Source organism: Polyodon spathula, chromosome 18 (genome assembly GCF_017654505.1).
Source record: "Polyodon spathula isolate WHYD16114869_AA chromosome 18, ASM1765450v1, whole genome shotgun sequence".
Taxonomy (NCBI): Eukaryota; Metazoa; Chordata; class Actinopteri; order Acipenseriformes; family Polyodontidae; genus Polyodon; species Polyodon spathula.
This window is the reverse complement of record NC_054551.1, coordinates 7,625,349-7,640,561: the sequence shown is the minus strand read 5'-3', so window position 1 is coordinate 7,640,561 and position 15,213 is coordinate 7,625,349. Positions and strand designations below refer to the sequence as shown.

General features: G+C 39.8%; 2 protein-coding genes across 7 annotated transcripts in view; one reads left to right on the top strand and one right to left on the bottom strand.

The window, feature by feature from the left end:
- LOC121331279 (transmembrane channel-like protein 5) overlaps positions 1-5,857 on the bottom strand; it is a 27,838-nt gene extending 21,981 nt beyond the window's left edge. For 2 of the 5 annotated variants that reach the window (XM_041278562.1, XM_041278567.1), the window contains exon 1: positions 3,017-3,240. The gene's annotated coding sequence lies outside the window, so the exon portion shown is untranslated. Of the gene's footprint in view, positions 1-3,016; positions 3,272-5,773 lie in introns of those variants that run through there. The other 3 variants (XM_041278566.1, XM_041278565.1, XM_041278563.1) reach the window with 3 other exon arrangements.
- On the top strand, positions 5,855-15,213 carry LOC121331281 (transmembrane channel-like protein 7). 2 transcript variants are annotated; one of them, XM_041278569.1, is made up of 17 exons: positions 5,855-6,013; positions 7,040-7,319; positions 7,751-7,813; positions 8,200-8,348; positions 8,754-8,909; positions 9,021-9,106; positions 9,452-9,597; positions 9,928-10,075; positions 10,475-10,636; positions 11,066-11,220; positions 11,367-11,478; positions 11,590-11,687; positions 12,183-12,366; positions 12,603-12,733; positions 12,953-13,108; positions 13,409-13,487; positions 13,978-15,213. In XM_041278569.1, exons 1-17 carry the CDS (start codon positions 5,998-6,000, stop codon positions 14,146-14,148), a joined length of 2,292 nt encoding a protein of 763 aa, XP_041134503.1. In that variant the 5' UTR covers positions 5,855-5,997; the 3' UTR covers positions 14,149-15,213. The 2 variants fall into 2 exon arrangements, with proteins under 2 accessions (XP_041134503.1, XP_041134504.1); XM_041278570.1 differs by lacking the exon at positions 7,751-7,813 and having other exon boundaries at positions 5,856-6,013.

The following is a 15,213-nucleotide window of genomic DNA, read 5'->3' as shown; positions in this document are numbered from 1 at the left end:
TGAACTGCTGTAGGATACAATTTTACCTAACAATCAGTTCTATACATAGCTCAGGGTTAAGTTATGTATGTCTATTTTGCTAGGAGACAGACTGGTACAGCAGGCATGAATGACGAAGAGAATGGAATTGGAAGCTGACTGAAACAAGGAGGTAACAATGACAACACAGGCGTGGGCATGTTAGTATTTCATGGAACTGGAACTTGAGTCCCCTTTGATGTTGAATATAAAGGTCAGCTTAATGAAAAGTACAGATTCTACAGATGATCTATACTTACAATGCAACACAATGCCTTGTATCATGTTCACTTTCATAAAACATACACTGTAAAAGACAACAACGTCTTCTGTCTCTGTTGACTAGATTGACACTTACCGAATCATTCAATTGCAATGCAGGGGATTACAATGGCAATTCAATGGTTATGTGTTATGTGACAATAATAGCACAATGAATCATTGCTAATAATTACAGTTTTAACACCAGGCTTCCATCACGACTACAGTTTTTCCAAATATAATGTGTTGTCTTTGCTGGTAATAGTGGTCTGATTAAGGTTTTGCTATGGTTTCCTTTTGTTTACATTGAAAATAAAGGAACAGACCAAAGTATGTAATTATGCCCTCTCCGATGGTCTGTTCTTATACAGCATTTGTGTTACCTTAATAGTGCTTGTATCATATAAAAAAAAGGTTTTGTAACAGAGTGTACATTTAAATCTAAGAATAAATAGGACAAAAAACGCACCTGGGTAACTACAACAGAAAAAGCAATGATTTGACTGAAGATAATAAATACAATTTTAAAAGCAGCTTTTAAATTTCCCATTAGAAAAAAATGTAAACTGTTACACCTTAAAAGGTAGGATACTTTATAGTCCTAATATTAGAGTATGTACTGACGAAAACAGTTCCTAAAAGCACTGAGTCCACCCACACCTTGCAGCCAGAAAGAAATCGAAGCCTCACAGAGCAACCCATTACAGATTCATGTGGAGATCCTGTTTCATTCAGCTCCTCCCAGGTAACACAGTCCACGCGTAACAACAACACTGTGCAGATGTGGGGAAAATTACTTCCTCGTTAGAATGTTACTTCCTAATGTGTGTTTTTATACAATAGTTTATTTTTAAAGAGCAAATGTTCACTGGTCCCCCTTTTATTCTGCTGAGAATATTTTGATTCTTAATTCACGATAATATTTAAAATACAACACTACAAATAAGCTTTGCCTTTGAAATATCTAAGGTTTGGAAATCCCTTCATCTTACCCCTAATTTGTACAGCTATTTCTATTTTCACAGTTTCTGTTAGAATTGTTGGAGTCAACTTTTTTTGTAAATCAGGAAGCTGCACAGGTGAAATAACTTCCATTCACTGTTTTGCCAAACCTCTGTTCTTGTATTTAAAGAGAATACATCTGAGTATGTATACATAGCATAAGATTCAATTTCTGAATCTCACAGGTTTGGTGCTAACCAGATTTTGTATGACAAAGTATTGCAGCATCTTAGGGTATTAAAGATCTCACTAGACATTACATTATTATCTATTCTCATTAGAAATACAGATCTGTAGGTTAAAAATGTTCAGTCACATACAATACCTTTAACTAGTATTTATTTAATTCTCTGCTGGCTAGTTGTTTCTGATGAGAAATGTAAAATTCTGTCAGACAAGCACTGTGTGGATGACAACGGTCATATTCTAACATTATCATAATACACGGATAATAAAACATCCTCAAACAGTACGTTTCAGAAGATAACCTGAACTCTCTATTTTGTGATTATGGGTTTAGATTTTCGTGGCATGCAGCAGCCCAGTGTCAGTTGTTATCTGATGTACACATGTTGGTTTTTTTGAAGGCATAAGGCTTGTACTATTATGATAAAAAAAAAAAAAAAAAAAAAATACAATGTATGTCCTGTTTTCAAGTCTGATACTAACATATGACGTCAGACCATTCATTTGCATACAGGAGTAAGTTCAATACGACCATTTTTATTACTTTATATTTAATTCCTTTCATAACAAAAATGTTTACTCAAGATTCAGAGACTTTTTGTTTACAGTAAACCGAAACAACATGTCAACTTCAATTGTATATATAATTATATATATATATATATATATATATATATACTATATTTATATATATATCTATATGTGTGTGTCTATAGGCTCCTTGAGAAATATGTTGTGTGTGTATATAGCTCCCTTGATATGTATGTACAACATATCGAAACGTTGGGCAGCTGGCTCTTTGATATAATATATATATATATATATATATATATATATATATATATATATATATATATATATATATATATATATATATATATATATATATTTATATTTTATCCTACATATAATTTAATGGAGGATGTAGCAAAAGGAGGATCGTCTCAGAGTTTTATATTGTGTTTAGAGTTTTTTATATTAAAATCAATTTCAATTATGTTAATAGCATTCGGAATAAGGACAATGGCACTTAATGGGTTAAAGACCAATGGTTGGTTGGCGGAGTGTCTTTTTTAAATACCATGTTATTAATTAAATTTCAAAACGTCTTTTTAAATACCATGCTGATTAATTAAATCAAACTGGCCGTTTATGAAACCTTTCCTTGCTTGTTTTCCACTTTCAGTTACATTTCGCTTAAAAAAAAAAAAAACTGTTAGTGTAGAAAATGAAATTCTTATGACAATTTCAAGCAGGATGACAGGATTGCTGAACAACAGAACCGTGTACGTTAATCTCTTCTAATTCAACTTGTAACAAACACTAACAAACACACACACACACACACAACAATAACCCACCGGTCATCGAATGATCATAAAAAAAACACAAAGCAAATATACATTCAAATACCATGCAAAGGAGAATTTAAAAAATCAGCTGTGAAACACAGCTACCGTTTCTCCAACTACACATTTCAATACAAATAAAACAACCTGTTCAGCCTGATGTACATTTTCACTAAGAAAGCGGTAAGAGGCAACCGCACCTGTACCTGTGTTGCTACCGAGATGAAGATAGCCTGCTGGGTCGGCGATCCTACTGTTAGGGTCTCTGCAGCAGAAGCAGCCGGCTTTGTTATAATTTTGTTTAAATTTTTTTTAAGTAAAAGCCGATTTAATATATCCACGTCCGTTTAGACAGGCTGTAAAAACCATACCTGCTAGCGCTAACGTTCTTACTTCTCCTGAGCAGCCTATAGCGATCTGCAGTGTTGAACTTTATTTCTACAGCTGATAAGGCATCCACAGTTAAAACGGATCATATCGGGTTACACCTCCCGGAACTCTGATAACAAAAAAAAAACCCGCTGTAATAAACAACTAGAACCATTCCCATTAACCATGCTATAGAATATGACGTACTGTAATCAGAGATTGTAGTTGTTCGCGAATTCAACTGCTCATACTGTTACAGTATAAAAGAACCCTTGGACTCGTCCCTTTCACTGAATTATCCAGTAGATTGCCTAAAGTGATATTATCGTTAGATCTTTTTGTTGTTGAAAACATTATTTTTTTATTTTTTTATGTTAAATACAAACTGTAATAAATACATGTACAGCACTTCATATCAAGAAGAAATTAGGAAACGCGCAGGAGCAGCGTAGATGAAGGACGCAGCAGACAGGCTTTTGTGGAAGAATCTTGGGGAGGCCTTCATCCAGCAGTGGCTTGAAAAAGGCTGAAGATGATGATGATGATATATATATATATATATATATATATATATATATATATATATATATATATATATATATATATAGACACACACACACACACACACACACGAACACAGTACTTGGACGGTTGCCACGCCTTTTCATGTCATTTACATGACTGGGACTAAAGGTAATCTTTGCAAAGCATGCGTACGTCTTCAGATGAACTGGGATAAATGTCTATTACATTTTTTTTTTTTTTTTTTAAACACGCAGCAGTGTTTCATTGTAGTTGTTATAGCGCAGTTTAACTGTAGTTCAATTACACGTTATTGTTTTGCTTGGGTAAACATAGGTATAGAATGCCTTCTTCCCTCCCCTGTATGTACAAAATGACTAGAATATAAGCTCTTTGAACCAGTGAAGCGAAGAACAGCACGGTGTTGCATTTCATTGAATTGCCCTTCCTTTAACCACTGGGGACTGGAGCCACGTAGGCGTTCCGCTGTGGTTACTCGTGGCGTGATCACCGAATATACAAGCACAAACAGTTCCCCATTCATTCCGTGAATTCGTTCCGTTAACTCACACTTCGAGTAGTGTGTTTTGTATGCCATTTTAAATTCATAGTCTGGATTTTCTTCTTCCCTCTCAATGTTAACGAGCTGTTGCCTCCTGAAAGAAACCAGTTTAAATACTCAGTTTTAATACCCTGCGGAGTTCTCCAATGTATCATAGATTCGGAACTTCTTAGCCAGCCTCAGTAAATATTCAGAACCCTGGACAGTTCTTAATACTGTATCCAAGATTCAGAACCCTGAGCAGTTCTCAATGGTAATGGATCTTGGGTAAGGTCTTGTGATAGAGCGCCCCGCCCCTGTGTGTATTTATTTGTGTGTTATATGTTGCGTGTGGTGTGTTAGTGTTGGTGTATAGTAATTGGTACACGGTCTGTGTAACACGAGGGATTTAAAATGTATATTTGTATTTAGGCAGGAGGATTGCACAGCACTTCACGTGCAGGTAAAATGTAATATGTGAGCAGGGGACATTGCACTAAATTAATTCACCTACCAAGAATCCAACTGAATGATCGATAAGCAATCGAGTCTCAGCACAGCTGCATAAAAGCAGTATGTTTTCCCTCACTCGAGGTTGTGTGTTCTGGAGTAGAGAACGGGTGTGGAGGAGAGTAAAACTAAGTAAAAGAATGTAAATGGAACTGTTTTGACTCCCCGTGTTTGTTTGTCTGTTAGTTTAAGCGTTAGTCTGTTTTGTTTGTCAGTTCATTTTGGCATCAAGTGCCGTTTCTGTTTAAATCTTCTATTTGTTTTGCAATAAACCGCGCAATCAAGCGCATTTAACATATCACTGGCAGCGCTGTGTGTTTTCTTCTGGTCTGACGTCACCACTGAAGCCAGCCTGTCACAGGTCTACAGTCCCCAAAGGATATAGGCAGTGCTCGATTATAATGTACATGAAACAACAGTCCGCGAAGCAAAATAAAAATAACAAAAATCATTTATAAGGCTTACAGTAACAACTTCAGAACAAATATCAGAATAATGAAACCTACACCTATTACAACACAAAACTCAAGAGAATAACTCCGATTATAGAATGTAAACAGTCAAAGCAAATGTAATAATTTGAACCCCCTTTCAGATAGCCCATTGCAACGTATGCTCCTGTAAAAGGATACTCTCTAAAATCAACATTGTGTATCGGGCTAATTAAAACAATAGCTGTTTCATCTTTGTTTTAGGACTAAAAGTGCCCATTTGTTTCACTAGACCAGCTATACTGTGCTTTTGTTCTCCTAAAGAGTGTATGGCTTTATGTTAATTTTATTGTTTAAATTCGTTTTCTATTTATCCTTAAACTATAAAATATCAATCTTAAATTAAAATAAACGTTTTGGTCCATACAGTTCAGACAAAACTAAACTTTTGCCTCAATGTTTGCCTTCAATTGTACAAGCACACTCAAACAGACAAACAGAAGTACTGTTTTGTAAAATGTGGAATTATGGAATATCCTCATACATTTTGGCTTCTGAAATGTGAAAAGGTAATTTTAGCCTACTGTAGCTAGTTGTGTCACATCCCCGACTCTCCTCCTCTCCAGGCGGGGCACTGACGTCTTGTCCTGACAGAGAGAAGGGGGGAGCAGAGACCGCAGACTGAATACCTGGGCACCGCAACAGGAAAAATAGGCTTTTTTTTTTTTTTTACACACATCGGAAAACTCATAGAAACCGACCTATACTTCGATTGACCCTAGTCTGCCACAGCACCAACCCAGACAGGATGGAGTCCGACGGGGGTAAGTCTGCAGTTTGCCCGCTCCGTTGTTCCCATCCCGCAGACCGTCCAAACTTAGTAGCCGGGGGGAAAGTATTTTTAACCGGAAGTTGAATTTCACACCGAACTTTTTTAGTTTCGGAAATTTGGTTTTAAACAAACTGCACAAAACAAAAAAAAAAAAAAAAAGATTTTATAAATTTGTTCGATAATATTTCAAATGTAGTGTTAAACGAGACTGTGTTTACTGTTCTGTCATAAAATACTTGGGTGGATTGCATTTTCCAAACGAGTCGTTGACAAGCCTGGACAGTTACCCCCAATATAAAATGTGGCATTGTGCTATATTTGTTTACACATCTGTAATTTTTTTTTTTTCTAAATTATATTTAATTTTTTATTTTTTTTTTTATTTCGGATTGTGTTTACGAATTGTTACATCTCCTTTTGTCCACTCAAAATGATTCTAAACAATATTTTCCAATGAAATCCATGTGATTGAGGTTCACTAATATTTAATTTTTGTTTTTAATACTATGAGAACGGCTTACTAGTAGAAGTAGATTGTCAACTAAAGGGGACTGTTTAATTTTATGTAATATTTAAAATTATTATTATATGCTAAGAAACTGCCACTTACCGTCCACCTTAAGCCTGAGATTTAAACAGACAGACGACCCTGGCCTAAATGACCACCCTATATTTGAGTATTGGTCCTCTCGCAAGCGGAGATGTTGAAAAAAGTGAATACGATAAAACCACAAAACAAATTTTTAAGACTGCTTAACTTCAATATCGGACTTTTATTAGCTTTAGGCATATACGATCCTTTAATGCACACTGGTCCTATTCAGCCTGTTTATACCCGGTTTGCGAAATTCCTTAGATTTCCCAGGAGTGGTCACTTAGTTAGTGGCCTGTTGGGGAAATTAGTCCAGGGAATGAGGATTGTCAATTGAGGATATTTAATAAAAAGCTCCTACACCAATAAACCGTGACCAGATTGTCTTTGTCTCCCTGTAATACTGACATTTTCCTTTCCCTGCAGCTGTGTTCCACTCAAACACTGTCAGCAGTCCGGTCAGTATTCCCAGTAACCCGCTGCTGGACCAGCTGCCCAGTTACCAGTCTCTGCTGTACCGCAGGAAGCCGTCAGCAGGGGGCAGTGGGCGGGATCGCAGAAGGAGCACCTCTCGACAGCGAGTGGGATCATCCTCCAGCAGCAGGTGGGCGGGGTTCAGCACAGAGGCAAGGCTCCCAGACCCCACCCAACAACGGCCAGTCCGAGAACTACCAGTAAACATGAAGGAGAAGCGGCGCCTGGCCAGGTGAGCAGAGTGTCTGAACCCCGATATAATAACACAACAAACCAAACAGCAACGCTGAGCTTTTTAAGTGTGTTCATAAGGGAAGCTAATTGCATTTAAAAGATGAGACCATTTCTCATTTGTGTAATTCTCAGGTGTAATTGTAGCCTGATTGAGCTGTGGTAAGGAAATGCATTGTGGGTCAGGTTACACAAGGCCCATTCTGTGAGCACATTGTTATTGAATTTCCAGCTTGATGAGAAGCTAGAGAGTATACCTGGCATGCCTTTAATCCTGACCCTAAAGCTACAGCTTCCACAGATATTAAACACTAACTATGAATACTGCTTCACCACTAGTCAAGCCGAGTGTTGTGCTTCATGAATTAATTGTCATATACAGTATAGGTATATTTGTATTTTGGCTCTGATATTGTTCTATACACTGCCCAGATTGAGCTCACCATTCAGAAAGAATAACAGTCCAGAGACACCTGATGACACTATGAAAGAAAGGTGAAGCTAAAATAAACCTTAACTAGTAAACCTTTTGATTTATTTCACAAGAAATACTAATATGGTCTGTTTGTGTTATTTCCATTGTATAACCGTTTCAGTGTTTCTTGTTTTCTCTGAACCCCTGATATCCCATTGTTGCCACTCTCTATAAATTGTACAGGTACATAACTATAACGAATTCTATAGTTACACAACTCCATCCTGACCCAAAAATTGATAGACAGGGCGCCAACCCATTTACCCAAATGCCAAAGAGTAACAGCGTTACTGTGTGCCAAGTATAGTGTTGAGATTGAGAATTAGAAGGTTGATGAAAAGAGAATGTCTTCCTCCTTGACGGATCTACTCACTTGCTCCTTCTGAAATCTTTCTCTGGTCCCCAGGGAGGAGCGACTAGAGCAGAGTAAAGACCTGAGCAGGTGGGAGCAGTTTCACCTGAGGAGACTACGATCCTGGAGGCGATTCAAAGACGAGAGCCACGAGGTGCTGTTAACATTGCAGCTCTGGAGAAAAGACATCCACACTATAGAAGGTGAGAGTGTGTGTTTTTGTGTGTGTGAGAGAGAGAGAGGGGGATAAAGAAAGACAAGGGAGAGTAAGAGAACCACAAGAGGTGCTGTCTGCCCTGGCTCTGGAATGAAGAATCCACAGCAGGGGTGGCCAGAGTTGTCTCTTCCACTCCTGGTCTTTGTTCGAACCCTGTTATAAACTGCGTAATTGAACCAATTAAACCTCCTTCCAGACCCTTAAGTAGATAATCTAATTTTACTTGTTAAACCTGGGCTGTTTAAACCTAAACCTCCAGGACCGTGATTGAACAGTGTTCACAAGTTATGAACTGGTCTGGCATAGTTAGGTCTTTGCTCTGCCTTTGGTCCATCAGCCATTAGCCTGTATTTTGAGCCTCAGAGCTGACAACCTTTTTCTCGTTTTCCAGGTAAATTTGGTACTGGAATACTGTCGTACTTCTCATTCTTGAGATTCCTAGTCCTTTTGAACTTTGTGATGTTTATCCTGATATTCGGCTTCATCACCCTGCCAGTTGTCATCTCCTCATATGGAGTTGGAAACAGCACCTACAGCTACACAGAAGGTAAGACTTTAAAGAAGACAATAACAGAAGGCTTTGGGCCCTTGTCCACGGCTGTTAGCTAAAACAGGCCTATAACGTAGTTACACCCTGTCTGTGTCCTGTGTCCTCCAGTAAGCGATTGCACAACGTACCCTAGCAGCTCACGCCAAGGCCTGGTGATCTTCCATCAATACATAATAGACCTGCTCTCAGGAACGGTAAATACATGGCTAAAAACATGATCTGTTTTTGAATTAGTCTAGGATTTGCACAATTTAAACAATTGACCCTTTTTATACTAATAACAAGATTGTGTCTTCAGAAACTTGCTGAAACTTGGTTGATGCTATCAGAATGTAAACAAGCATTGCAGTTCTTAATAATAATACAGCACCTGTTATGGGTAATAACACAGGTTATTTAGAAACACTGAAAACAATGCACTTTATAAAATATTGCAATGTATGTATGAATATTGTAGACCCTATGTCATCCTTTATTATGCTCTGAGTTTATTAAAAGTTTCCAGTGGTGGGTTACAATACATTCCTCTCTGTTTTTAGGGTTTTCTGGAGCAAACATACTTGTTCTATGGCTTCTATAGAGTCAGTACTGTGCACTTCACCAAGTTCATTTACAATGTTCCTCTGGCCTACCTGCTAGTGACCATCGGCTACCTCTTACTCAGTCTTCTCTGGATTGTTAAAAGGTAATTCTGCAATTTTCCTATGGAGGTTTGGGCTTAGGGACAGGAAGGCACTGGATGCGTTAAGTGTAAGTAAGTGAGGTGGTTAGAGCAGCTCGGTGAAAGAATCCTCTTAACGGCACATGCTCAGTTCCGCTCCCCCTGAGCAGCTCAACGCGCTGCAGAGCAGGGTTCATCAGTGATCCGAGTGAGCAAGAAAATTCCCGCTTACTTAACGCACCCACTGTGGCCTGATTGTTTGAGCTGAGGGATTGGGAGGATGTTTAGCCTGGTAGGTAAGGAGCCTGACCATTAGATGCCTGGTTATTTATTTATTTATTTATTTACCCCTAGATCCGTGGAGGGGTTCAAACAGAATCTGGTCCAGGATGAAGATCACTTCCAAAGCTTCTGCAACAAGATTTTTGCTGGCTGGGATTTTTGCATCACAGATGAGAGTGCTGCTCGGCTGAAACACAGCAGTCTGCAGTACGAGCTGAAGGTGAGAGCTGCCTGAGTGGCACTGGTTTATACAGGTATAGCGGCTAAGAGAATGTTAAGTGGCACACTTGCATAGGTTTAGCTATTTCTTGAAAGCCACACACCTTGGTAAGGACCCTTTAGTACGTGTTTTTAATGGCACTACTGTAGAGTTTCTTCATGTTGCTGAGCTAATGAAGGTTATGTGTCTTGTGAGCCATTGGACTGAAATGATCAGATGATTTTACTGGGAGCTCACAGTAATGGATCTGTTCTGGAATGAATTTGATGGAAACACCATTGTGAGTTATGGTACTTAAATGATTTTAAAGGGGCAGGGTGAGGTTTGGAGGTACACTTCTGATCCGTTCATGGTTTTTAATGAAACCTTATCAACCAGCACTGTTTCCCTCCTCTGCAGACAGACCTTGGGGAGGAGAGGATCAAGCAGAAGATTGCAGAGCGGACTCGCGCAGAGAGGGGCCGCATCTACCTGCTCAGACTGGTCCTCAATCTATTCGTTTTGGGAGTACTGGCAGGCTGCTTCTACGCCATCTACAGAGCCACCATTTACTCTCAGCAGGTGCATACAGACATCAGCACAGCAACAATCTTTCCCCAGCAGAAGATAAAATTTTATGTTAATTTTTTTATGTTTTACACCTTTTTTTTTTTTTTTTCTTGTTTCAAGAAATGTAATCTATTACTGGGAAAAAATATGAAGTTAATTTACGCAATTTCTGAAAAAAAAAAAAACTCCTGTATATGGAGCCAGTGGCCAGGCATGTTCACTGAACATTACTCCTACAAAGTACCATTGTTGTGTGTGATTGTATATATTATATATATATATAGATATATATATATATTATATATATATATATATATATATATTATATATACTGAATTTATGATTTCAAACCTTTCAATTGGTGAATGGCTAGTGCTTTACCTTACTCTACCAATTAGCCCTTCCTATTTATAGGTTTACAATTTGTTTTGCTCTGCACAGGTAAAACCCCAAAACTTTATACTCGACCTGATCATGGAGTACCTGCCCTCCATTGTCATCACTCTAGCCAACTTCATCACCCCGCTGATCTTCGATGTGATCATCCAGTTTGAGGACTACACCCCTGCCTTTGAGATCCGCTTCACGCTCATGAGGTAAGCTGTCCAGCTCCTCATCTTCGTTATGTGTTGACTTGCATCGCGCTTGTTGATTGCTGGAATTGTGGCTTCTTTTTGCAGGGCTGTCACGGTGTAGGACTTCTGAAGCAATGATTGTGTGTCTGTGTGTTTTCCCCTCCCAGGTGTGTATTTGTCAGGCTGGCCAGTATCGGGGTCCTGCTCTTCTCCCTCTGGTCCCAGATCACTGACTGTGTGGAGCCCTGCCCTTGCGGGTACAACCACAAGCTCTACCCAGTGAGTGAAGGGGGGTTGTGTGTATGAAGGAGAGACTGGACTGTTCTTTGAGCCCCATCATGTTGACAGTGAATTTCTAACATGCCACCCCTTGTTTGATTTTGGTTGCAGTGCTGGGAGTCCCGTGTTGGCCAGGAGATGTACAAACTCATGATATTTGATTTTATCATCATTGCAGCTGTCACAATATTTGTAGAGTTTCCAAGAAAGTAAGTACAAATGTCTGCCTTTTGTTTTATAAACAGAAAGTGAAATAAAGTGGGTCTAGTGTGTGTGTGTGTGTGTGTGTGTGTGTATGTATGTATGTGTACACACACACACACACACACACACACACACACACACACACACACACACACACACAAAAAATGTATTTATTTTTTCACCATTGTCTCCAAGAAGCTTTTGAGCTCAATTAACTGCTGGCTTTGGACTTCTGATTTTCCATTTCTTTATTCCAAAATGTGATGTGACCTTTCAACTCAGCCGGCTCTGTTGTAGTACATGTTATTTTGGAATGAGGTAACGGAAGTCTGGGATGTCGCTAAGCAGTTGACAGCCAACGATAGGGAAAATTATTAAATGGCAATACAGAGGCAACAGAACCAATACATGGTAAAGTGTAGGCTAGGATCTGGAGCTGTTCTACAGGCCCATTGTTGAGTAGACAGTCGCTTGGGAGCATCTCTCTTTTTCTGTTTCAGACTCATCGTGACGCACTGCCCGTGTGCGCTGACGCAGTGGTGGGGTCAGCAGGAGTTTGCCATCCCACAGAACGTGCTGGAGATTGTTTACGGCCAGACAATCTGCTGGATCGGAGCATTCTACTGCCCCCTGCTGCCTGCCATTGGTACCATCAAGTATTTCATCATCTTCTACATCAAGAAGGTGCCTCTTGGGTTTAACTGTGCATTGCAAACTTTTAAAAAAATTAAAAATTCAGTGGAAGACTTTAATTTGTTTCACAAAAGGGTTGCATAATTATTTCAGAAAAAAAAGTCTCAATGGTCACCCCCAACTGCAAATGATTATCCCCGTGGAGAAACCCTATTGGTCGTGTTCTGGCAGCTGTCACCCAGGGCAATGCCTCTGACTCTAACGCACATGCCCTATGTGTCTCCCAGGTCTCTCTGATGCAGAACTGCCGCCCGTCGACTCGCCCTTTCCGGGCCTCCAGCTCCAACTTCTTTTTCCTGGCTGTGCTGCTGATCGGCCTAGCAGTGGCCTGCGTGCCTGTGGGAGTGAGCATTGCAGAGTGAGTCCCTCTGAGAGTATGAGAGAGAGAGAGAGAGAGATTCACTTTGTTTTGGTTTCATATGTTTTATTTTTCGTTAAGGGCTCCAATGAAAAGTAGAGACACAAAAATTAGGCGTGGCTAGGGGATTCTATCTTAGACTCCTGTTTTAATAAATATGACAGACACTCATTGCCCACAATCACAGTATCCCTTTTACTCTCTTTCTCTGTTTCACAGGATCAACTCCTCCAAGGCATGTGGCCCCTTTGTGAACTACACCACCTCGTGGGCAGTGGTGCCTGACACCATAGACCAACTGCCCCCCGGCCTGCGCTCCTTCGTCCTTGGTATCGGCTCTGAGGCCTTTGCTGTGCCCTTCTTCGTGGTCGTCTGGTGAGCCTCCCTCCAACACAGCGGTTTAGCCCTTTATTAGAAACCTCCCCACTGATTGAATAGAGAGTCGTAAACCAGTGTTGACATTTTCAAAAGTAAAGTTAGGGTAAAGACTGCTGTTGTATGTTTCCAATAATAACTTTTCACACCGGTCACAAATTCTAATAAGATAAATAAATCTTAACCACCAATAGTAAGCAACAACATTTCCAAGAACGTTTCACTTTGTAGACCCTGATTGTATTGAGAGCTCGTTTTTGCATTTCCTGGCCTAATATTTCTTGTGGTGTTGTTCGGCAGCATGGTCATGTTTTACTTCATCGCCCTGGCCGGAGCGCACAAGCGCGTTGTGAACCAGCTGAGAGAGCAGCTCGTCATGGTGAGCACAGCACACTACCTGCACTCACTGCAACACTGTGGTCTCACAGTATTACCTTAAGTAATAATGTTATATTCCCTGTACAAATTACAATAGTTCTTTCATGACTTCAATGGTTTGTCTATGCAAGTACAGACTACAGTGCTCCCCCTTTATAAGGTGGTCCTTTATACTGCAGAACAGGCAGTACACTCCTGGCTTCCACTTGCCCTATAATGCCATTACACTAGCTAAAGTGGAACACAAAGTGGAACACTATGTTTTGTTTAAAAATATACATATATAGCTATAGTATGTTGGTGTTTGAACTTCAGTATTTTTCCAATGTGATCATGATGACAAATAGCTTAGTATTAAAACCTATCCAAACCTCTTTGACTGTTTTTTTAAAAAATATTATTTGGATGTCTTCCTATGCATATTGAGCACATTGAGCGCTGTTCTTTCTTTTAACCTGCCAAACCTGGCTTTTAATTCCCCTGTGTTTCAGGAGGGGCGAGACAAGCGCTTCCTTATCCAGAAGCTGTACCAGGCTCAGAAAGAGTCCTGGATGTCTCCACACCACAGATCAGGTTCAGGAATCAGCCAGCCAAGGGGGTCAGACCAGCTGTCAGGGGTGTTCCTGGAGCAGCACACAGGGGCCAATATGACACACGCCTGACGCAGAGACACAGACTGGCACGAATACTGCCCTGGCACACAGCAATAGAACAGAACACATGGGCGGTTTTGTGCTGATGCAAGACAGACTCTTTATTCACTTGTTACAATTTCTCTTAAAGGTTTCTTGGGCCAATCTACCTGTCTGTACTATTGAAACTGAAAAGCATGTCCTGGATATCCATGGCTACAAGTCTTAAAGTATCTTGCTGCAAGCCAGCTTTTTTTAAATGGGGCTAAAAATGCAATATATAAATATTGTGGCCTTTATGCCATCTGACACTATGTGGTCACCTGGCCAGTTTTTATAGGAATACTAATTTAGGTCATTCTTCCACAGCTGCTCAGAATATATAAGTATTTGTTTAATTGTTTCAAAATTAAACTCCTTTTTTTTAACACTTGATTGAGTTGAAACAGAACAGAGTTATAGAAAGCTGGTCTTGCCATTACAAAGCTAGTAATCTGCTTTTTGGTGACGTTGAAGCTGAATGTTTATTTCTACCTTTTGTCTAGTCCATTCTGACCCACGCCTGGCAAGCCAGTGACTCTCTTCTCTTGCTCTTTCAAAGATGCTTTTTTATTTTGTGTATGTACCATATTCCTTTAAATTTATGACACACTTTTTTACCAATTTTTTCTTCAAAAAAATGGCTTGCGTCCTGAAATTCAAGTACATTATAGTGATGGTTGTATTAAAATCGCCAACCAAAGATATGACTGCCCAAGTACACAAACAGCAACATGACTGACTGGCAGTTGATGGGTTCTCTAGTAGTTATCCTGCAAAAAGGACGCTGTCCTCCTCAATGTAAACAAAGCAATCTTTCGCTCAGCGCCCGCCTCTGTAGCTCTGTAGTAGCCTCAAACTGGCACTGCTGTGTTAAGCAGGTGTAGGCTCCCTGGGCACGCCCCCCCGGTCAACTAGGACCGGGAAAGCCTTCCTTTGTTCCACAGCAGCAGCGTTTTGTTATTAGGCTCAATTCTAATCAGACCCCTGTATTTGTCTACTTGCCAAGCAATACCACAGTTCACAAAAAGGAGAAAGACGTGTGCAAGTAATCAC

Coding starts and splice junctions, on each gene's coding strand:
- LOC121331281 (XM_041278569.1), top strand. Junction 9,598..9,927: donor CTTCTCTGGATTGTTAAAAG/GTAATTCTGCAA, acceptor ATTTACCCCTAG/ATCCGTGGAGGGGTTCAAAC. Junction 13,488..13,977: donor TGAGAGAGCAGCTCGTCATG/GTGAGCACAGCA, acceptor CCTGTGTTTCAG/GAGGGGCGAGACAAGCGCTT.